Source organism: Simochromis diagramma, unplaced genomic scaffold (assembly GCF_900408965.1).
Source record: "Simochromis diagramma unplaced genomic scaffold, fSimDia1.1 OVJJ01000802.1, whole genome shotgun sequence".
In the NCBI taxonomy this organism is placed as follows: domain Eukaryota; kingdom Metazoa; phylum Chordata; class Actinopteri; order Cichliformes; family Cichlidae; genus Simochromis; species Simochromis diagramma.
The window spans coordinates 753,910-778,495 of NW_024387492.1; the positions used below are offsets into that span (position 1 = coordinate 753,910).

The following is a 24,586-nucleotide window of genomic DNA, read 5'->3' on the forward strand; positions in this document are numbered from 1 at the left end:
AGTCCTTTATGGCTGCACCCGTTCAGCCAGCCAATTCAGCTTTTTTCCTGAAAATCTGTCCCAGAACACTTCCTGTCGATTCATCAGGAATCCTCTCACCCTTCAAAACTGTGTTAAACTCACTCCCCTCTCACCTGTACCTCCACGGGTACATCCTCTGTCCCGACCGCCATTCTCCTTTTCCACTTCAGAGCTGCCAGCTCCATCCATCCACTCTCGTTTTTAATCTCATTTAAATTGTGAATGATCTGTGGCAAACGGGAAACACGGTACCAGAAATTCCAGGGACAAAGACTTGTTTTGTGGCAAAGTCAGCAAACTTTTTAAACTTTTATTTTTTAGGATTATTTCAGTTATAAATAAAAGGAACAATTCAAATATAAATAATGCCTTAACAGTGAAATGTTAAAAAAAACCAGATTCGTCAAAGAGCTGGTTTGTATTCACCTCTGCTTGCCTCCTCAGCACAGCAGTATTCAAGCTCAGCTGATCCACTGATCGTGTCCTAAATCTGTCTCTGCTTCACTGCAAGGCGGCAAAATCTCATTGCACTGAATGTAATTCAGACTATCTTGCAGAAAGGAGCTGTGTGTGTTTCTAAAGCTGAACTAACCAAACATTCACTCCAGGACATCAATAGACATTTTCACCACACGTTCACTATATAACATTTATATAGGCGACTGCGTTTGCTCCATCAGCACCACACCTTCATCGTAATTAGAAAAGTACTCAGGTTTCACTTCACACTGCTGTGATGTGGGCCAAGTGTGGAAAAGGAGGCATTTCAGTGGGAAATCCCTGTGTGCAGTGTATTTGCTTTACCAAGGCCCAGCTCCACCTTCAATAAAAACACTGCTACTCAGACTTAATAGTTTTAGTCAGACAGTAATGGTCCACCTAGAGCTTCACCTCTTTTTGGCTCCTGCTACATGCAGCGGCTTGTGGCCAAACGTCTTCCTCCGCTGGCGCAGTCATCGCTGCCCATGAAGACGTGCACAGCTGACGACCCTGAACAATTAATTATGTCACAGCGCAGGAAACCAATGTCCTCAATAAAGGCTTCATTAGAATACGCATCTTATTCTTCTGGCTTTCTGCTATTCTACTAACCCAGCTTTGCTCACTTTTAGAAACTTTAGCTGCAGCCATGTTCGGGTGATGGCGTATCAGCATATATCAGCACATCTAGTTTTAGGCAAATTAAAAGTGAGTAATATTAGTTTTACTACCAAACTCCAAACTATTGGCTTGATGACCAACTTTCCTAACATGCTTTTTTAACTGGCTATCAGGATACTGGTTATGAGGAAGGGCAGCAGGGCATGTGTCTCCATCCATCCCCTCTGGGCTTTTCAGAAATGACCTCTGTGTCACATGGATATGGATTTTTGTGCTACTGTGTTTGCTGCAAGTGCTTGTTTATGAATTCATTTCTGCTGTGGATTCAAATGTAAGACTTTAGGTCATAAGTGAATTTCAGCTGTGATCCAGTGTTTACAGTACTTTCCTCTAACCTCCACCAAACATTATTAGTCACAATATCACGCTCTAATTATAAATTTAAGACTGCTTACATGACGCCGACACCATGACTTCACTGAGTTCAGAGAGTGTCACGTAACTTCCAGGAAGCTCCTCGCTCCTGTCAGAGTTCCTGAAATCCCACCAAACCACACGCTCGGATGTTTGCTGCCTTTTGTTTTCTACTTCACTGCTGCAGTAATGCTGAGGCCAGTTCATCATAGACTGTGTGTCTCTATGCAGATATGCTTTTACTGCACTGGCCGTGTGTTTGGGACGATTGTCATGCTGAAAAGTCATCACCCATCAAATATCCCAGACGTTATTATATGGTGGATATGTACTAAGTATTTATACTATATATGAATATATATATATATATACTTTTCTGTTATGATGCTTCTTTAAAGTTTGACAAGATCTCCGGCCCCGCTGGTGGAAACAGCCCCAAACCACGACAGAGCCTTCACTCTGTTGGCTGTAGACGCACACTGGTGACCTCTGACCTCCTCCATACATACTGATGATTATTTCAACTAACTGCCAATTTCCCATTTACCTGTTGGCACAGATTTTCAGTCTCATGTAACTGGCATACCTCAAAAACCAAAAACTGTAATAAAAGCAGCAAAGTGCATGAAAAACAATCTTTGTAGTACTGCCACGTCCACAAAAGAACATTTCATTTAAAAGACCATCTGTGTCGTCGTTGGTATTTGTTAACCTTCAAATTTTGATGCCTGTTATTTTCACTAGCTCACTACCAAACACCTCAGCACAGTATTTGGCATTAATCTGTAATCATGGAACGATCATCTACAAACTATCCATCGATTCTCATCCGCTTGTCCTTTTCAGGGACAGCTATCCCAGGGCAAGAGGCGGGGCACACACAGTCATAACTATGGAAAATTTAGCGTTTCCAGTTAAGCTAACTCCACTATCTGCATGTCTTTGGACTGTGGGAGGAAGCCAGAGTACCCGGGGAGAACACGCAAACTCCACACAGAAAGACCGCGGCCTGATGGTGGAATTGAACTCAGGACCTTCCTGCTGTGAGGCAACAGTGCTGACCACAGCTGGCTCAGACTGCGTTGCTAACAGAATAATTTACAGCCTATATCAGCCCTGATAGCATATTCATCTTGTAGTACTGCAGTAGTTTGTGTGTGAAGGAGCTGTTGGCTGATGATTCTGTGGTTTACAGGGACATCTAGTGGCCAAGTATGGAAATTACACAAAGGGAAACGATCAAAGATCTATAGAAACATCCACGTAAATCACAACTGACCACAAATCTTTATTTTTTGTTTGTTTGTTGTAACCATAAAAAGAAAACAATGGTTGCTGTTTGTTATTTAATCGTTTTTGTGTTCCCTTGGGGACACAAATAAACAGACACATAGAAACATAAAGGCGGATTGCATAATGCAACACTTGTTGGTAAACAGTATCCACACTGACAACACAGAGGCAGCGTTTGTCACTTTGTAACATCTGAAGTTGGAAAGGAAAGAGAAGATAAAAATGTTCATATAAAGGAAATGAAAAAGGAGCATGCTCTCATGTTCCAGTCACATACACAGTCTACAGGTGTGTGTGTTTCTGTTGTGTTGCTTGAACCAGCCAAAAAACACAACTGCTGCTCCATAAATGCCTGTTTTTGAACTCGATCTGGTCCCAGATGCAGACACAGTCCTTTTCTCTCTTTCAGTAGAATTCAGTTTGTAATCACAAATCGTGACTTAGAACAGAGGTTCACACACATAACCATGAGAACATCGAGCACCTAAAGCATGGACACAGGAAGTGCCTGAGATTGTGGAGCAGCTACTAACCGGCACATGGCAAACCGCGATGACCACAAAGAAGTCTGCAGAATTTCAAACCACTCTCCCTCAATCTACATTTAAAGCTTCATCACTGTGGAGTATGAAATGCTGCTATTATTTTGAATAGGGTTCTAGCACAGTCTAACATTTCTTCTTCATCTGGTCATATTACAATAAGAGAAACATAGAGAATAACCACAAGAATGGAGGTAAGCGCACAGCTACTACCCCTTACACTGTGGAGGACCAAACCTGCCAAAATAATAACTTAAACAAAAAGGTATGAAGTATCATGAAAAATATTAAGTAAAACATAGATCCTTATAATTGTTGTAATAATCATAACTTTCCTTAATATTTAGCTTTGCATTCATTAAGGTATTTTTTAAACTTTATTCCCTTTCAATGTGAATTTTACTTCACATTTCTGCACCAGTTTGCAGATGATGCGAATGATTTGACGATCGTTGGCAGCCACTGCTTCACTCAGGATGTCGCTGAGATAAGTGGTCTGTATTTGTATAGCTTTACTAGTCCCTAAGGACCCCAAAGCGCTTTACACATCCAGTCATCCACACATTCACACACTGGTGATGGCAGCTACATTGTAGCCACAGCCGCACTGACAGAGGCGAGGCTGCCGGACACTGGCGCCACCGGGCCCTCTGACCACACCAGTACGGGTGAAGCGTCTTGCCCAAGGACACAACGACCGAGACCTGTCCAAGCCGGGGCTCGAACCGGCAACCTTCCGATTACAAGGCGAACTCCCAACTCTTGAGCCACGATCGCCCCTATATATCCCCCCTAAATATCACTCCTGCAGTAATTTGCATAATGATGTAGAACAAAAAGACGCTTTGGGACACATTAACTCATTCTCTGAGTCTTTTATTTCTATATGGTTTTATATTTTGGCATTTCTGGTCCTCCATCCTATTGATAGCAGAATAAAGGTAATAGGAAATAAAATGTGGGCGGGCTGGGAAATCATTATTTGGTCGATCATCCTAAAAACACACACACACATGATCCTGTGGATTTGAACGACAGCTTTTCTCTACACAAGTACAAATAAAACAACAAAAATCTGGAACTTATGAGACAAATTGATCAAAAGTTACAGCTGCTGCTACAAACGTGAGCGGAGCCCTGCAAACGCCGCAACTTCTGTTTTTATATAAACAGAGCCGAGACACGTGAGCCCTCTCGTGTGGTATCTATGGCAACCACACGGAGCGTAGTAAACAAGTATTTTTTTAACGCTTACATGCACACGTCACCACGTTTTGATTCTGAGGTGAGATTCGGAGCACGTTACCGTACGGTGTTGCTACAAGCACCAGTGTAGTTATTGATTACAGTTCACAAGTATCTTTGTTTACACGCCTCTTCAGTCATGGCCGAAGAAATCAAAACATTTCGTCCCTGCGCCGTCGTGTTAGCTCCGCACTGCAGCCGCTCATTGTTGGCAGTTCTTGTCTGGATGATGGATGACGCAGATTAAAGGTGTTAAGTCCGAAAGGGCAGCCAGCGCCCGAGCCCTTCAACGAGCCTCCGCACGTTCATGACATAAAAGTCGACATTGTGAGTGAAATCGGTGCAGATGTTGGAGTAAGTGTCCAGCAGGGTGCAGTAGAGCGCAGTCCCACCCACACTGATCACCACAGTAACGAGGCACAGCAACAGCAGGATCAGGCAGGAGTCTCCGCCCACCTCATCTGTAAGACAGGGACCAACGCTGTGTCAGATCCTCCGTGGCAGAGTTCACCATCATCAAACATGAAACATTTTAAATTCCTTTTCTATCTGAAACAAACTGCAGCAGCAGAAGAAGCTCTGACTGTACCGTGCTCGCTCCCGTCCTCCGGCTCACTGAACCGAACTTTGCGTTTGGAAGTTTGTTTATTAGTAGTATTGCTTGGGGGAGGTAACCCGTCCAGCGATGCTCTCCTCCTTTTCAGGATGGAAACCAGACCGTCTGGGGACGAGTTCTGGAGGAGACACAGAGACAGAACATAAAGAAGGAAGCACAGCAGCTTTGAGGAGTTTGGTCACGTTGACAAAAACAATGAAAAGATGATCGTCACGTTCAGCGGTTCTGTGCATGTTGGGATATTAAAGGAGGAAACCTTTAAACGCAGAGTTAGTTGGTATCAGTCCATTATTGTTAGGATCACTTCTGATTCTGATGGATGTGCTAAAATAAAGAAGAACTCGCTAACAACAGGCAGTAACACCATTACTTTGTAACGCTGACCGTCTCGTCCAATGAGCTGGAGCGGTTTGTGAAGGCAAAATGCAAAACGATAATTAAACATTATGTGCACCAACACTGAAGTTCTCAGTACATCCTGTGATTGTCGAGCCTCCTTTAGCAGCATTACGTGGAAGTAATGATTTTCTGCATGACTTTGTGGTCTCTCACTGCTGTGGAGGAAATACGAACTTTGGTGCACTTTTCTGTGAGCATCCATTCATGCACAGCATTTCAGTCAGGCTGACATTTGAACCTTGACTGGGCCAATCCAACATCTTGATTCTTTTGCTGCTGAGATTCATCGCTCTCAGCCTGCAATTCAAAGCCGGAACGATAAGCCCTTTTCCACCAGGCTTGACGGTTGCTGTGAGGTGTTTGTGCCAATCTGCTGTATTAGGTTTTTGCCAAACTGTGTGCCGCTGTGCGTTATGGACAAACATCTCCAGAGGACATCGTTCCAGAAGTCTTGTAGTTTATTCAAAACCAGCTTAAGCTGTGCTGCCATGTTCTTTTATTTGAGAGAGTGTTTCTCCTTTCAAACAAACCAGACTTCATCAGACTTTTTCCAACTGTGCTGCCATGAACTTTAACATTTAACATGCTGGGACTGGAGAGTCCTGAGCTGTAGCTCTTGCGGGGTTTTGCCATTTCTCTGAGCACTGCACAGTCTGAACTCGGGGTGAATTTACTGAGACAACCACCTCTGATTAACAACAGTCTACAAAGTTTTCTAGTGAATAATCTTTTTCTCGCTGTAAAATTCAAAATGTTTGCAAATCGTCTTACAGGCCTTCCCAGGTTGGCAGCAGCAGTTGCTTCCTTGCTGCATTCATAAAGGTGCAACAGATACACAAACCTGCTTTTTAAAAGTGACATACTGATAAAACTTTACTCACCAAAACGGAAACATTAGCACTTTATACTGTAAAATGCTACAGAGAAAAGCCCAACAATCAGACGACCCCCTGTGAGCACGACGTTGGTGAAAGTGGAAAGAAAAACATTCATTCACATACATTTAACTTTTTTCACCAATGCCTGAATTAGTCGTTTTAGCTTAATCAAAGCAGAAGCACTGTCATGGCATTCAAGCCTGTGATTATAAGCATCCACAGCTTTGGACGTGAACATTTTAAAATTTAGTTGTGATTTATGATTTTGTTAGTGGGAGAAGCAGACACACAGCTGCACACACAGAGGCAGACATTATTCTCCGTGTTGGCCTGAATAATGTGTTTCAGGAGGAAGTCATGATTGGGCAAGCTCAGTATTCGAAGGGTCAGAGGGAGGAACTGCGTTCAACATCTTTACCCAGCACAGAGGGCCCATTTGCAGTGACAGTGAACAGTCAGCCTCATCGTGCCTTTATTTACTGTGTGAGGCCACATTGTTAGCGGCGTGCTCGACGTTCCACTGGTCACAGTTAACTCTACACAGACAGACTTTTTGCACACTCTGGGACACAAATACAGCCAGGATCAGACATTATGGGGAAAAACATATGGTTTGATAAACCTTTTGTCCTTGTTCTCATCTAAAAGAATTCACTCAAAACCACAAATTCCAATCTCATAATTATACTAGAGGAAAACTCGCCACGGTTGCCAGCAGTTACCTTCTCGCGACCACAGACTTTATCCAAAAAGTTACAAAGCTCATTTGGAGCTTTACCTGCTACCATACTGTTTTTGTGGACCCAAAGGGACCACATTTCAACAGCAGTGGAGAAGTTATCAGCTCAGAAGCTTGGTTACCGAGCTGGACTGATAAAGGTGCACGAGATACTCTTAGCTACCTGCTTAGCTACCTTTAATGCCAAGTAACTTATGTACAAAATACTGGAACTTTACTTACCAAGACAGAAACATTAGCATTATGTATCGTAAGGTAAAGATTCTTCAGTAATACAGAGGTAATCCCAACAATTGGACATTTCCCTGTGAGCAAGCACTTGGCAACAGTGGGGAGGAAAAACTCCCTTTTATCAGGTAGAAACCTCTGGCAGACCCAGGCTCACAGAGGGGCGGGGCCATCAATGAGGCCATGTTATTCATCACAGCTTCATGAAAGATGCTTTAGAAAGCACCAACAACACAATCACAATGGAAAGCTCCATTTCACAGGCAGGAATCAGCTGAGGTGAACCTGCACACGCACGTTTAACATTTGTTTAACATTTGTTAAAAAAATCCACCTACTGATTGGCTGTAAGACAAACTGCAATTTTCTAACCACTTCAGGGCCAACATTCACCCAGCCATCATCACAAATTGAAATCTATATAGGTTCACCTATTGGCTAAAATGAGTAACAATTTTTCCACCAGGGATTAAAAGTTCGACAGTGTTATATTTGTATAAAAGACAGAAAGCGCTGTGGAGCTCTCCGAGCCAGCCAACGTGCTGCCTGAGCTCATCGCAGCGTTTAGTCAAAGCATATAAATAATTTGTCCAAATCACACAATGTTTGTCGTGACATTTTGGAGGGTTTTGAGTCAGATTATTCATGTTTCTTGTAACCGGAAGGTTGCCGGTTCGAGCCCCGGCACGGACAGTCTCGGTCGTTGTGTCCTTCATCACTGAGCAAGACACTTCACCCGTTGCCTACTAGTGGTGGTCAGAGGGCCCGGTGGCGCCAGTGTCCGGCAGCCTCGCCTCTGTCAGTGCGCCCCAGGGTGGCTGTGGCTACAATGTAGCTGCCATCACCAGTGTGTGAATGTGTGGATGACTGGATGTGTAAAGCACTTTGGGGTCCTTAGGGACTAGTAAAGCTATACAAATACAGGCCATTTACCATGTAAGGAAGTACAAATATTGCTGATGAAAAGCATTCAAAACCTTGTGAAATTTGATAGAAAGGGATAGTTTCTAGTTAAATGAGCCATGATCCCGAAGCCATCAGTGCAAGGCCTGGATCCTGTGATTACATCCCCACCCCTGCAGGAACCAGGCCCCTTCAGCTCAGTGGTTCAGCCAGAACATGATGTCTTGGCTCAATAATCTAACACACTTGGCAGGGTGGACGTCCCAAGTGTGAGGCCACACCAGTGAACATGGGTGGAGGCTTTCTCAACAGAAAAATGATGAAGGTCTCATTCAGGGATGACGGATATGATCCGTGGGAGTGTCCACGGAAGAACTGAGCTGCTCAGCATGTGGAATTTCTTCCTGCAGGCGGACTTTAATGGAAAGGATAAAGGAAACAAGCCAGGAAGGAAAAGGAAATAAATGAAGGGTGTTGGATGGAAAGTGAAAATATATTTGTGCCAATGCAGTACTGTGCAAAAGTCTTGAGCCAATCCTAATTTCTTTCTGTTTTGCTTTGAGCGTCAGACTTGTACTCGGGTTGGGCGTCAGTCCAGTAATCGCCGATGGGCTCAGCCTTTCATGGATAGTCGATATATTCGTCCAATCGCCCAACCCTAACTTGTACCTTGTTCCTCATTTTCAGAGGAATCTTCATCCTTGTTTTTGACCTAACACGGACCAATGAATCATTCAAGCACAAAAAAGAGCCAGTGTTGTGTTTACAGACCAAAGACAACAGCGATGAACCAATTTTAAATGGTATCTTTAGACACTTTGTTACCAGCAGCTTTCCATAAAATGAGTTTTCCCCTTTCTTCAGTTGAGTCTATGAAAGATGCCTGATAGGTCTAAAGTGCTAGTTCTGCCCCAACGAGGTGATTCCCAAAGAGCTATTAGCCCAAACGTGGCACGTGGTGTGCAGCGTGGCCCTCAAAGCTTCGAGGAAAGTAGCAGAGACAAAAACCCATCTGCAGCACATGAACAGAATCTGAAAGTCATGTCCTTAAAACAGGAATAAAATCCTGCTGGAACTGTACAAACTCTGTCGTCTTCATCCCCATTTTCTTACAAAATATCAAGAAATAACGAGCGGCTCAAGACTTTTGTGCAGTACAGTATTAATTTAATATCTGACATGACAACATACTCATTTGTTGTCATTTCATATCCTCGAGTGGCGCTAACGCGGGTGTAAAGGCAGCTAAAGTGCAGTCCTACCCCCTCCTTGTGGGACAGTTTGGCCAGGTCCTTGTCTGATGCCTGAGGTACTCCTGTTGGCCACTCCACTTTCACCTCTTCCTCTTCTGGTGTCTCCTCACACTGCTCCTCTTCTTCTTCTTCTACTTCCTGCCCTTCCTCACATGTATCTCCGTCCTCCTCCTCACAGCCCGTCTGTGGTGATGAACGCTCTGACTCCAAAATCAAGCTGTGTTCCTTCACTTCCTCCTGGTGCGTAGTTTCTGACGTGTTGGCTGGAACGGAAATGGAAAAATCGTATGACTTACACTTTGCCACGATGCGCTCAATGTGCATTGTTTTGGTTGCATAGGTGAAAATCTAATTACCAACCGTCCCATTAGTTCACAAACACAAGGTTCACCTCAGCACCCAAAGGTGAACTCAGCAGGGTACGATATTACCACATTACTTTACTCACGCTACGATATTTTTCCCATTTTTTACATTTTGCAAAATGCTGAGTAATCCATCCGTCTGCTTCCACTTATCCTTTTCAGGGTCGCGGCGCTGGAGCCGAACCCGGCTGTCGAGAGGCGGGGGGCTAACACACAGAGACAGACACCCATACACATTCACACCTATGGGCATCCATTAGCCTATCCCCACTATCTGCATGTCTTTGGACGGTGGGAGGAAGCCGGAGTACCCGGGGAGAACCACCCACGGGAGAACATGCAAACTCCCCGGCCGGATGATGGAATTGAACCTTCTTGCTGTGAGGCAACAGTGCTGACCACCGTGGAACTGTGCTGCCCCTATGCTGAGTAACAATATACATAATTATTTATTATTGTATATCTTATTACTCTGTCTCTCTTGCTGAGCATGTGTATGACAAAAGAATTTCCCTCAGGATAAATAAAGTTCTTCTTCTCTTACTACCTTTGTTCAACTGTAAAGTCAAACGTTGTCATATCTACAGTTAGCTCACTGCAGTTATTTCTGAATGTAAAATACACCAAACTGAAAGCTGCCATAAATGTTACTGTCAGGCTGCTGAACACGCAGCATGGAGTACACACTTCTAAACACATCATCATCTGTGGTGATTCTTTGGTATCAGTTCTGAACAGAGACACGTGTTTACCTTCATCACGATGCGGCTGTAGTGTCGTGTTGAGCTTGTTCTGGTGATTGAAACATAGTCGACAACTTTAATGCGAAGTAAAGGTCTTAAATTGAGCCTGAACAGCCTGAACAGCCTGGCTGCTGGTCTGTCCTACCTGTTCCACACTGATGGATGGTCTGAGTGATTCCAAACACAGGCCAGGCAGGCAGCAGGAGAAAAGAGGAGGAGAGGACGTTAATATATTACTGAACCTATGAGAAAACAATTTTAGACATTTGTCAGGCTCTCATCTGTTCTTCAGTCAAACTACATCCTCCTGCTTGCAGAGACTCTAGCCTGCAGTAACATAGCAGCTGGATCAGAGCGTGACCATCAGCGTCCGGCGTGCAAACTCCTGCTGTCTGTCTGCATCGAGCGGAAATGAATCTACAGGGCAAATCTTTGGTGCCCTTCCTGCAATATTGATATTCATATTTACACTTATTCAAATTGGTTTTCATTCCTCCCTCTATCCTTACGCATCGTCGATACCGTGGCTCAGTCTCAACTTCTTGATTTGTCCTCGTCAGAGAGACAAAGATAGCAGCAGATTGTTAAAGCAAAACTGGTGCTAAAAGCTTTCTGTGTGGCAGCGATGACGGCAAAAGGAGGGAATGAAAGCATTCACTTCAGACACTGAGCTGCTCGACTCGTCTGTGTATGAGCGGAGCCACATCACAGACACGCGACACGCAGCAGAGCGTCCCACTGTGGTTTACCTGAGGTGAGTTCTGCACATCTGGCTCAGCGTCTCAAAGTGTTTCTCGCTCATGCCGTCTGTCTCAGGAGGCAAGCTGCTGCCGCCGTCCTTCTCCCTCTCTTGGCTCTCTGCGAACACATAAGTGTAACAATCACACGCAGTTTCATTTTGCCACAAGAATATGTTGTGTGTGTTTTTTAGGACTGATAAGATGCCAAACCCCAGTTCTCCTGCAGGACTGTGAGGTTGGAGAGCAGGCGTTCATGGTAGAGCTTCTCCAGCTGTAAGAACTGGATGGCCCACTGGTCTGGCAGCACGACCAGTTAAAGACACAACACACACTGGCTCCTAAAATAACATCTCTGATCAACTTGGGCAGCACTTCACAATACAGATGACGCCTCATGACATTTAAATAAATTAAGACTGACTGCAACATTACTATCCTATAATAAAGGCCATAACACAAAAAGCAGAGTGTATTTAAGGAGGTCTGTAAGACGACCTGTGTCCCTGACAGCCATCAGTTAAAAATACTTTCACCAAACCATCTTTGCTAATACGTCAAATTTGTAACAACTACACGGTAATTACTAGGAAATTGAATTGTCGGCTGTTTTATGAAGTGAATATTAAGTCCTGACATGCTCGAAATTATTTGGACAATACAAACGACGCACTGCAAAGTGAAGGGCATCAATAAGCTTAGAGTCTGAAGGGCAGTTAGAACAATTAGCAACTTTGGGATTGATGTCATTTGGTGTAACAACATCAGCTGAATATGAAACACCGTGACAGAGAAAGCTACTGCCAGCTACCACTGAGGGTTAAATTACCCGTCAGCCGAGACAAACGTGACACACGACCTTTAAAAAAAGCAAGAATCGATGTTTTCATACTCTACAGTCACGTCAGTTTTTTTAGCCGTGATGTGTTCACGATCCAAACCCCCCTTTGTTGCTTCTGCTGTGCTTTCTCTGCAGGACGTGTTTCTCTTTGCCTCACAGACTTCGTCCTTTTCTGATCAATCAGGACCTCTGTCTGTCTCCTCACACATAAACTCATTACGTACACACCACACTCCTTACAGCGAGACAGCCCATAGCTGTCACCACAGCAACAGCACAAACAGAGCAGGAGGAAACACTGCGAGCCCCTTGGGCCTCAAGCCAAAACATGGGGAACACCCATCGCCTGAGAGACAGAAAACCGCATTAAGTCCACAAAGAGAAAGACGAACCCTCACTGAGGTTTTCTGCCCTCCACCTTTCAATTATAACAACGTTTGCTCAGCAGTGTTACCTTTGACCCTGTACGCCGCCCAGCCCCAAAGTTAAGGTAGCTAATGTAAACACGAGGTGAGGGTACGTACTGCACATGCTCCTACACCCTTTTTAATTATAATGCCTGCCGTCTAGCTCAGTTATGATTCAGTTACAAAACACCAGTGACTGACTGCAAGTGTCACAATGAGATATGAGCTGCCCTTGGAAGGATACAGTCCTGTTTGAGTGAGTAGGCCTCTGCAATCTAAAAGAAGAGACAGGAAAAAAGACGCTTCATTAGACAGAAGGCACTTTACACAAAATTACACAAGTCAGAATTTCACTGACGCGTCATCATCCATCTGTGAAGCAGAGCTTCAGCTACTCTTACTCTACATTTGGGGCCTAACTGAATGTATGTTTCTGTTTGAGTCGCACTAAATCCTTTCAAAGACGAGGGTCACATGATCTCCTCTACCAGGAACCGCCGCCACAGAGACGACCTGAGAAACACACAGTCACGTGCAGCAGCTTATGGTCGGTGGTGGCGTACCTGCCTCACAGATGCCTTTAAGATTAGAAACAAATGAGCAGCATAAATCACACAGATCATCCTGGAAAAAGGATCATCTAGTGAAGAGACAGCAGTTCAGTATCTGGCCAGATGTGAAGCCTTTTCCTCGTCCATCCCTCCTGTTCATCAGTTCCAACATCCGGAGTGCCAGAAAGTGTTTGTTGGGTCTTTTGAAGATGACATTTTGATAAAAAAGATGATTTTATGATTTTTATGAAGCTCTGTATTTACAGCCGTCCCGATAATGTTGGCAGTGATATGCAGGTAAAGAGCATGCATGTGTCAGCATTCCTGTGAACTTGTTGCAATAAGCAGCAGGAACGTCATGCCCGACACACAAACAGTCCCGACAGTGAGAGACCCCACCCTTTAAACACAGCTGCTCTACTGCGTATCCACTGTAATCTACTAAAACCCAGCAGATTCTCATATTAAACATGAATTCATTATTTTTCAAGGATCTGTGTATGAGAGCAGAAACATTTCTATCCCACAAAATCCAGATAATTCCAACATTTTCTTATTAGCTGTGTTTGCCTTTGTAGCTGAGTTCTTTTGGGTATCTTTACTTTTAGACAAATATATTTAATGACACATTCAGTGCTCTGAAACAGCAGGTAGCAGCATTTACGACACGTTTCTGCTAAAGGTGTATTTCCTGCCTCTGTGGCGTCCCTCACAACAACAGAAATTCCTTGTATTTTCAGCGGACTTGCCGAAACAACTTGAATCTACACGTCAGCTGATTCTGCCCCGGCTCTCCTTTCCATTATGAGAATTTCGAGCAAAACAGCTTCCCCTTTGTTTCAGCTGCAGCCGGCTGCAAAGCAAACGAGTGCAGTAGCTGAAACAAATGAACCGTGTTGTGAGTGTTGTTAGGGAACAGTGACAGGAAAAGTGCTGCACGAGGATCCTTTTAAAGCGAACACAGGGCTGAAACCTCTCTTCTAATTAGCATGTGTGCTGAACACAGATGGGGGGTGGGGGGCTGCCAGGTCACTGCAGAACACTTTCAAATAGCTGACCCTTTAAACAATAAACACAGCCACAGCTTTCATTTGCACGCCATTTGTAAATGTAACGAGCTGCACTGACGCATTCGCCAAACACTCACACAGACGGTGCAACCAGGGCACAGTGAGGGACGTGCTGTGGATGTAAGCACACTCTCGCACACAGACTAAATAAAGACACTGAGAATTCCCTCTGGAATATTCTTCACAGGTGCTCTCAAACCATCACACACACCTGGTGCAAGGAGTGTGGCAGCAGCGTGTAGTCGTTGTTTTCTCCGAGGGATTGCAGGGAGGCCAGCAGCTCTGGGGTGGGGCCCTGCGATTCATCTCTGGAGACACTTTCTAAAAACATGAAGCACAGACATGATATGAAAAATGATCAAATCAGTAAGATTTCAGTGTTTTCTCAATATTTTAGTGTGACCGGTCAGCTGCAGAAAGGCACAAAAACCTGTTGTCTGGATTATTACCAGTTTCTGTCTGTAAACCAGTTCTTGAATGCCTTCTGTGGCTGTGGAGAAGCTTTCTCAAGCTTCCTCATCCTGTGATGTCACCACTATGCCATCAGGTTTAGGTCTCTGTCGGAAACCTGATGACAGAAAACCTACGATCCAAAAGAATCTGGAAGTCCACCAGGAGGAGGGCGCCTAACAAAGAGACAGTCCACTCTGGTGTGTAAGCGACAACAGCTACACTCAGACAGTTTTCACTTTTAAGAGTCAGATGACAGAGTAGTGAATAACAAACTGAAGAGTGCAGACACGGGGAATCGGCTACACTGTGTCTACAGTCTGTATGCTAATCATTAATCACAGTCCTTCATAGCTACCATACGACGGTGGGATCAGTCTCCCAAGCAGCATGAAAAATATTTTTTCCAACACACAACCTGTGTGTACAGTGTGCACGTGTATTACCTGTGCAGCATTCACAGAGAAGTGCCCGCACTTACACGACCCTGTGAATCTATTCTAAAATGCTTCTTAGCATGCTCAAACAGCATGTGAGAAGATGCATGTGTCACAGTGCAACATAGCAGCAACCCAGAGCTCAGTACTGTGGGGAAGCATCAACTTTTTCGCTGTCGCAGTCTTGGTGTTTTAGGACTGCACGTCACTCAAACTGTGAAGTCATGTGATCAGTGGGACAGTACACAGTGAGGCGAGGCGACCCTGGTGCTACATATAACAGACAATCAATGCAGGACTGCATAAAGTGCAGTTTGTGCAAAAACTGTGAAAAAGCAAAAACAAGACTGATAGAGACACAACAGCAAAACACTGAGCATGTGCAGAAAGTACGTTGGTGTGTGACCCTAAACAGACTGAATATCAGGCTGCGCTCAGACTCTGAACCGCATCACAAAAGGCTTTGTGTAGGTTGTTTGTTAAGGCTGTTCTTACACACACACACACGCACACACACACACACACACACACACACACACACACGCACACACACACACACACACACACACACACACACACACACACACACACACACACACACACACACACACACCCATTAGAAAGAATGCAGGTTCAAAGTAGTTCAGACATCACAGCTGTCTCCATCTTTTATTTGAGAGCTAGCTTAGCTCCAGCATTTTTATTTGTTTATCTTTGCTAGCAAAAGATAAACAAGGTAAACGTGTCAGACGCTCAGTTACTAACATGTATCCAAAAGAGTGAAGTTTGAATACTTCTAGTTCACAGTGCAGGCGCAGTTTACAGGCTGGAAGTTTGTGTGTAAGTCTCCTGGTAGTGAACACACAGTAAGCATACTGTAAGTGTGTGTGTGTGTGTGTGTGTGTGTGTGTGACAAACGGTCACAGACAGCCTGCTCGATGCTGTGAACTACAATTAGTCAGGACGATCAGCTGCAGCTGTTCAGCACGTTACAAGCTCAGCTTTGTGGCGATCACCTCAAGCTTCACCTTTTCTGCTGCAGCATAACAGTGTGTGGGAAGTCAGGGTCTGCCAACACACGACAGACTTTAAACTGTGCTGAACAGCTCTTAATCAGCAGTCCTCTGCAGGTCAGTGGGTCTCACTCTGCTTTATTTGAACATGACAAAGTGTTTCGATCACATACTTGAGCAACACATTTTAAATGCCTACACTCGCTGACATGAACAGAATGATAACATCTGTTCAGTGCTCAAACTTTAAAAAGCCACGCAGCTTTTGTGAACGACATTATAAGAGGATGGAGACAAAAGCCTTTTACCCGTGGCACTGCTGATGAGTTCCCCTTCATCTGGTTGTGTGGCCTCGGCTTCAGGGCCTTTGGGCAGGTTGGTGTTTTTGTTACCCATCTCCTCTGTCGCTGCAGGAGTCCTCTCGTGGGCCGTGGCTGGGCCTTTTCCCCTGCACCCTCACTGAAAAACGATTAACTGTGTCTAATGTTGATCAGCGTTCTTCCACGTTGGTATCCCACTAACCTCTGGTAAAGAGTCAAGAGCACCTGAGGCCTCAGCAGTGGTTTGGGATCACTCTCGAGGGAGCATGTGATTTAATCCTGCATCACGTCTCCTGGCCGAGAACGGAGCGGTTTGAAATGTCCACCACAGTGAAAGCAGGCGGGGCTGTGAAGGATGTAGGCCCCTGCCTTTGCAGGCTTCTTGCAGTCCTCCGATCCCGTGGGCTTTATTTGTCCCTTTTCTCTCTGACACAGAATTCCCTGGAGCCTCCTTCCCACATCCCCGTCAAGCTGTCAAAAAATTAGGAAGAATAAGGAGAATTTTAGAAAAAAAATTAAAACATCACGCTTGCCTTGCATATTTAATAGCAAACCAGAGAAAAAGAGACTTACATATAAGCACTACAGCTGCTTAAACAGCAGCTCTGTCATGAACTAACTGTGTTTGTGTCTAAACTACGACAGATAACAAAGGGGGGGCTCAGAGCTCCGCTGTGAATGACCAAAGACGTACCAAGACTGCACTCTGTCCACTATTACTATTTTAGACTCACTTCTTCTTACAGAAAGTGCAGTTTGGGAAGTGGGGCTCATTTCTGCAGGCGACATGTTGTATGTAGTGGGACAAAGTCCTGCCCGGTGGACCAACCAAAGCAGCGTAATGTCACGCCATCAGCAGGCTTAACGATGGTGATTTGGCACAGGTGTCCGTGGCCGTGCAGCCCCTGTAGGTGTAAAGTGTTGGTCCTGCAATACTTTTGTCCATATAGTACAGAATACAATAGGAATAATACTACAAACTGACACAAATATAAGTTTCCTTTCAAATTTATGTCACAGCTGATAATATGTGTCATTTACAGCTCCATATTTTCACTCCTGGTGTGGCTTTGCATGTGTCAGTTGTTATACTGTGCACGCTCAGAAACCAGCTGCTCTAGCTCCTTTACCCTCCCTCTAAGCCCCCTTTCTTGTGACTGGCTGCCCCTCAAAAAGCTTTCGTAGCAAGTGGGTGGGGCTTCTGGGCTCAGAATCCAAGCTACGTGCCTGAGATGGCCATATCGGGGTATCTGCTTTCAGTAACATCATACAGAGCCAAGAGTTGATTTGAAATAAAGCCCCCCAACTCATTCTGCTTTGTTAAGAGACAGAATGTATCATTTACAGTTGGAGAAAATTAAATTTTCATTGAGAGATAATGTTAAACAGTTTTACCTAATTTGGCAGCCCTTTATAGATTACTTTAACAAGTAAAACTGGGAGGGATGGCCTCCTCCCATATCTGCTCCAAGATTATGCACATTGGTCTGGGCAGGTGTATTGTTTTTTGTTTGTTTGTTTTGTTTTTTGTTTGTTTGTTTGTTTTTGTTTTGGTTTTTTTTTTTTTGGGGGGGGGGGGGGGGGGTTGTTTTGGGGGTTTTTTTTCTCCCCCTCCTTTGTATATACTCATTTAGGTATATAAATATGTATGTATAGACATAGATGTATGATTGTTTATATAATGGTAATTATATTTTATGTAAAAAGGAGGGGGAGAGGAAGGAAGGGAAAACTCTGTCACTGTAAATGAGATACATACTTTGTTGCCTGATTTGAGATATGAGTTGACCCTTTTTTATTCAAAACATTTCATTTGTTCTACAGACAGGCACAATTAAACCCAATATTTAGCTTCATCATCATTAGGATTTTTATGCATGATATCTGTTTGTAGACTTATATAATTGTATGTAATTATACATGTATATTGTATATTGACGTAGGATCAAATAAGATTACCTTTAAGTCTGTTTGTACCAACCCTTTCTTTGTCTCATTATTGTTTAAAGTGTATTTTGTTGTTATTTTAGTCATGTTCAAAATAAATCAATCATTCAGTGACAAAAAAAAGAAAAAGAGTTGATTTGCTGATAGGTGATGCAACTGCATGACAGAAAATCTGGATCTCTTTAACATTGAAATCCTTTTATTTTTCCTCATCAGATTGTCTTTGCACAAGTTTTGCATAAGAGTGGGAAATGTGAGGTGCAAGCATTTACAGGCCTTAAGTATTAGCAAGGGTAGCAACAGCTGACCCGAGGGCTTCTTACACCGTGTTCACCATGATTTACCTGTGACCTTTTCCACAGTCACTCACCTGTCCTGTCACTGTAATTCCTATTAGGAGAAACCAAATGCTGTATTGTAAAGTTGAGGTGGGAATTCTCTTGTTGATGGATTCATGCTTAGCTTTTATTTTTTTTAATTTAACTGGTGCTTGGAAATAAACTGCAGAGAATGGATGTTCTGACATTTTACATTTGAATCACTTTCTTGGAGTTCTGAGGCGTGCCACAGTTAGCTTAGCATAGATTAGCAAGACTAGAAATAACAGGCAACAACTGACCCAAATGCACTCATGCACCATTCACTCAAGAGACAATCCAGGACTTCACCTGCTGTGTAATGTCACTTATATCTGTTTTCCCTACAAAGCAGTGCTAGAGCCCAAACTAGAACCAGTCATATCTGCCAGAAGAAAAACAAAAAGACTTTTCTAATGCCAGAAAAATAACGGTGGTCACCAAATAGGAACCTGGCTAATCGCTGGCTGTGGAAATTCAACAAGGATCAGCAGATCCAGACCACATATTGTAACACCTATGTCCAAAAATCAGTCAACAAACTTATCAAAATGTGGTTTGAATCTGAAAAGACCTCAGGGCAGAGAAGAGGTACAGTCGTGTGAAAGTAAAAGTTTTCACAGGCCTCGCTGAAATACTGAGGAAACTGCAAGTGTGAACACTTCTATAAATTTGTACAATTTTGGCTGTTTCTTTGCTAATCTGGACCATTCAGGTTAACCCCAAAGCCTCAAAACTGCATGCCAGGTTCTCTCTAAAAGTTAAAGTTCATGATAAAACACTTCACACTGGTATTAGATCAAAGTGCAGTCCGGCTCTAGATGATCTCTTCAGCATAACACAGTGATGTTTCGGATATAGTTGTTTCTCCCACTTCTGTGGAGAGCTTCGGCTAATTTTGGAAGGAACTCATTTCAAACCTAAGAATTTATAAAAGGTCCCTATAAGCCTTAACACCAAACTGATCTTTCAGTTGATCTTTCTGAGTTAACTTCAATAATTACTTCCTCCAAACCATCAACGTGTCTTTTAGACCCCATTCCTACAAAACTGCTCAAAGAAGTCCTGCCATTAATTAATGCTTCGATCTTAAATATGATCAACCTATCTCTAATAATCAGCTATGTACCACAGGCCTTCAAGCTGGCTGTAGTTAAACCTTTACTCAAAAAGCATCTCTAGACCCAGCAGTCTTAGCTAATTATAGGCCAATCTCCAACCTTCCTTTATATCAAACATCCTTGAAAGAGTAGTTGTCAAACAGCTAACAGATCATCTGCAGAGGAATGGTTTATTTGAAGAGTTTCAGTCAGGTTTCAGAGCTCATCACAGCACAGAAACAGCTTTAGTGAAGGTTACAAATGATCTTCTTATGGCCTCTGACAGTGGACTCATCTCTGTGCTTGTCCTGCTAGACCTCAGTGCAGCGTTCGATACTGTCGACCATAATATCCTATTAGAGCGATTAGAACATGCTGTAGGTATTACAGGTACTGTGCTGCAGTGGTTTGTATCATATCTATCTAATAGACTCCAGTTTGTGCATGTAAATGGAGAGTCCTCTTCACACACTGAGGTTAATTATGGAGTTCCACAGGGTTCAGTGCTAGGACCAATTCTGTTTACATTATACATGCTTCCCTTAGGCAGCATCATTAGAAGACATAGCATACATTTACACTGCTATGCAGATGACACCCAGCTCTATCTGTCCATGAAGCCAGATAACACACACCAATGAGTTAAACTGCAGGAATGTCTTAAAGACATAAAGACCTGGATGGCCGCTAACTTTCTGCTTCTTCATTCAGATCAAACTGAGGTTATTGTACTCGGCCCTGAAAAGCCTAGAAATGTGGTATCTAAGCAGATTCTTACTCTGGATGGCATTACCTTGGCCTCCAGTAACACTGTGAGGAACCTTGGAGTCATTTTTGACCAGGACATGTCCTTCAATGCACATATTAAACAAATATGTAAGACTGCTTTCTTCCATTTGTGCAACATCTCTAAAGTTAGAAATATCCTGTCTCAGAGTGACGCTGAAAAACTAGTTCATGCATTTATTACTTCCAGGCTGGACGACTGTAATTCATTATTATCAGAATGTCCTAAAAACTCCCTGAAAAGCCTTCAGCTAATCCAAAATGCTGCAGCAAGAGTCCTGACAGGGACTAGAAAGAGAGAGCAGATTTCTCCTGCTTTGGCTTCCTGTTAAATCCAGAATTCAAAATCCTGCTCCTCACATACAAGGTCTTAAATAATCAGGCCCCATCTTATCTTAATGACCTTGTAGTACCATATCACCCTATTAGAGCGCTTCGCTCTCGCTCTGCAGGCCTACTTGTTGTTCCTAGAGTATTTAAAAGTAGAATGGGAGGCAGAGCCTTCAGTTTTCAGGCCCCTCTTCTGTGGAACCAGCTTCCAGTTTGGATTCAGGAGACAGACACTATCTCTACTTTCAAGATTAGGCTTCAAACTTTCTTTTTTGCTAAAGCATATAGTTAGGGCTGGACCAGGTGACCCTGAATCCTCCCTTAGTTATGCTGCAATAGACGTAGGCTGCTGGGGATTCCCATGATGCATTGAGTTTTTCCTTTCCAGTCACCTTTCTCACTCACTATGTGTTAACAGACCTCTCTGCATTGAATCATATCTGTTATTAATCTCTGTCTCTCTTCCACAGCATGTCTTTATCCTGTCTTCCTTCTCTCACACAAACCAATCACAGCAGATGGCCCCGCCCCTCCATGAGCCTGGTTCTGCTGGAGGTTTCTTCCTGTTAAAAGGAAGTTTTTCCTTCCCACTGTCGCCAAAGTGCTTGCTCATAGGGGGTCATATGATTGTTGGGCTTTTCTCTGTATCTATTATTGTACGATCTACTGTACAATATAAAGCGCCTTGAGGCGACTGTTGTCGTGATTTGGCGCTGTGTAAATAAAATTGAACTGAATTGAATTCAAACAATACATCTTTATGTTTTCTCTGTAGCTAAGTTCCATTTCTGGGTAAAGCTTGTTTTTAAGTGTGAACCTGTCGATCCTGAACCACAGACTCTGCGTTGGGACTTCCCATGATGCACTGAACATATCTCCTCCAGCATTTACATGGCTGTCCCTTGATGAGCCTGGTTCTGTCAGAGACCTCTACCTGTAAAAATGGAGCTCTTCCTTCCCACTGTTGACAAGTGCTAGTTTATCCGACGGTGTGCCCTCCAATGCTGTAATACGTCACAATAGTCGGTGCCATAATAAATTGCGTAAAAACAAACGCACCTATGCTCCTACGTTTAGACTTCTCTGACATAATTAAGAACAGCTCAGGCTCAGGTGAGCAGCAGCACACTAACAAAGGGAAAGGTGGCCGTTTACGTAATCCTGACAAAGTTACGCAGTTGTCGCTGGACACGCGCGCGTTCAGCTTGGACTCTGTCAGATGTTTGACTTCCCGTGTCGCGCGGCAAGTGGGTGGCGGCGCGTGCCTCCCTGTGCACGTGCCTCTGACGTTTACTTGCACATCGCTCATTAAACGTATTTTCGTGCTTTTTTTTTATCGCACATCACCAGAGCTTTAACGTGGGAAGACTAAGGTTAAAGCAAAACACGCTAGCGTCGCCGTGTCAGCGTGTAAAGTCAGCTACCGAGTTTATTGCGTTTTTCAGCGCTTCTCCCCGTAGTTTCACGTCGCCGCAGAAAGCGTTTGTTCACACTTGCTGCCCTGCCCGTCTTTAATCTGGTTTAAAATGACTACACTGAGCCTGCTGACGTTCATGTCACACTGACACCGCAGGACAGGATGGAGAGGTGTACTCACTGCTGGATGGAGCCTCTGTGTGTTTGTCTCCACATGAAGCAGCGTCGCGGTGTTTTCCTCCTCACTCTCTCTTCTCACACTCTCTCATGCTTCTTGTTTACTGTCTTATCCGGGGATTTTCACCTTCCCCTCACTGCAAAACATGCATCGCTTCATGACAACTTTATATATTTATTTAAGCGCGTGGTGGAGGCTGCCATCTCCTGGCAGATGTGTGGCACTGGCTCCCGGCTGGGTGTCCGCGGTTATGTAACGCGACATAAAGCGGTCAGACGATGCCACGTAAAGCAGATAAACCGTGCTGTGGATTAGAGTGGGAATGGTTTCAAATGTGTGCGTCAATTTGTGTTGTGTTGTCACTCTTACTTACATTTATCAGACCGATGATGTTTTCTCCGTCCTCCTCCTGTGCCGTTAGTGATCTCATTGAACACCCTAAGAGACAGACCGTCGCTGTGTTTTTAAGAGAAGACCAATTAGATTTAGCCCTTCAGGCACAGATGTGTTGTAAATGTAAACTGTTATATTTAAATTACATATAGTAATGTGTCTTTGATATACAAAAACTGTAAGTATTATTACCATCCTGAATACTACAGAGCTGCCACGTACACCAAAGCTGGAGCAGGAGAGAGCTCGCAAGTGTTTGTGTGTTATGGAGGCAAATTTAAATTCATGTCTGCAGACTGTTCAACATCTGGGTCCCGTTCAGCAAAGAAGCAAAGATGGAAATGAAAGAGACATGGCAGCCAGCATGTGGGTAAAATGTCATCCTCGTGACCTCAAGCCACATCTCATGAACTGAGTCAGGGCTCTAACAGTTGAAAACGTATCGGGTTATTTATCCCCAACACTGTCGCAATTACTTATCAGGTCAGACGTGCGAGTCTCCTGTCGGACAGCAGACGAGGCGCCAGCTAAACAACAACATCAGCTGGTTATAAAGTTCTGTACACTAATGTTAGGCTTGGTGTCCAGAAATCACACGTTCTCCCTGATAAACGTTTAGATTACGTTCTTACATGATTTGAGAGTTTATTCGCTAAGTGTCTGTGTCCAACAATGTTAGATCCACTTCAATACAATTATCACTAGCACAGGCTAGCAGCTGTAAAAACAGCAGCAGAGCTGAGGCAGCATTTTCACTTCTATGCAGATGAACCCCAAATCTAACCGGCCATCAAGGCAGATAACACACAACAACTATTTAAACTGCAGGAATGTCTTATAGACATAAAGGCCCGGATGACCCCTGATGTCCTCCTAAATTCAGATCAAACTGAGGTTCTTGTACTCAGCCTGAAAATCTTAGAACCAGCTGTGTACTCTGGAACATGATGAAGTGTTCTTCTTCACTCGCTGTGTGTTTATACACCACTCTGCATTTCATCATTAGTTCTTATTCCTCTCTGGTTCTCTCCCACAGTGTGTCTTTTTCTGTCTTGTTGCCCTCACAAAGTTTTACAGCTGATGCAGACAGTTGAATGATACCTACGCCGAGGTTCCCAAAGTGTGGGGCCCGCCCCATAGGGGGGCGCAGAGTCATTGAAGGGAGGGGCGCGGTATGGAAAAAAAAGAGCGCTTGGACAGGGCTAGCATCATGGACAGGTTTTTGACGGGGCTCCCACACAAATGCAAAGCAGGAGATGAAGCATCGCTGAATATGTTTCCAAACCAACTTCATTCTAAGCCAAAGACTAGAAAATATGGTGAAGCAAATCTGCCCTTTGGCTTCACCTGCACAAGTGCCGAGGTAGGTCTCCCTGCAGGGTTGGTTTTCCCTGCGTCGGGAGCAGCGCTGGGCTGTTTAAATCACAGACAAACAGGATCCCACATTCTTGATTTTTAGTTCAAACACTTGTAATGACTCCTGACATGTTGGAGATGTTTGCTCTTTATACAGT

The 24,586-nt window shown here is 43.9% G+C and overlaps 1 protein-coding gene across 3 annotated transcripts; it reads right to left on the minus strand.

Annotated features, from left to right (window-relative positions):
• Positions 1 to 4,231: 4,231 nt before the first annotated feature.
• cnstb (consortin, connexin sorting protein b) lies at positions 4,232 to 23,149 on the minus strand. 3 transcript variants are annotated; one of them, XM_040017613.1, is made up of 11 exons: positions 23,053 to 23,149; positions 16,555 to 17,037; positions 14,558 to 14,667; positions 12,970 to 13,000; positions 11,691 to 11,777; positions 11,490 to 11,598; positions 10,886 to 10,907; positions 10,750 to 10,789; positions 9,642 to 9,895; positions 5,206 to 5,350; positions 4,232 to 5,077 (listed from the first exon to the last, which is right to left on the minus strand). In XM_040017613.1, exons 2-11 carry the CDS (start codon positions 16,640 to 16,642, stop codon positions 4,869 to 4,871), a joined length of 1,095 nt encoding a protein of 364 aa, XP_039873547.1. In that variant the 5' UTR covers positions 16,643 to 17,037; positions 23,053 to 23,149; the 3' UTR covers positions 4,232 to 4,868. The 3 variants fall into 3 exon arrangements, with proteins under 3 accessions (XP_039873547.1, XP_039873546.1, XP_039873548.1); XM_040017612.1 differs by lacking the exon at positions 23,053 to 23,149 and adding an exon at positions 22,683 to 22,857; XM_040017614.1 differs by lacking the exon at positions 23,053 to 23,149 and adding an exon at positions 22,020 to 22,670.
• Positions 23,150 to 24,586: the final 1,437 nt, after the last annotated feature.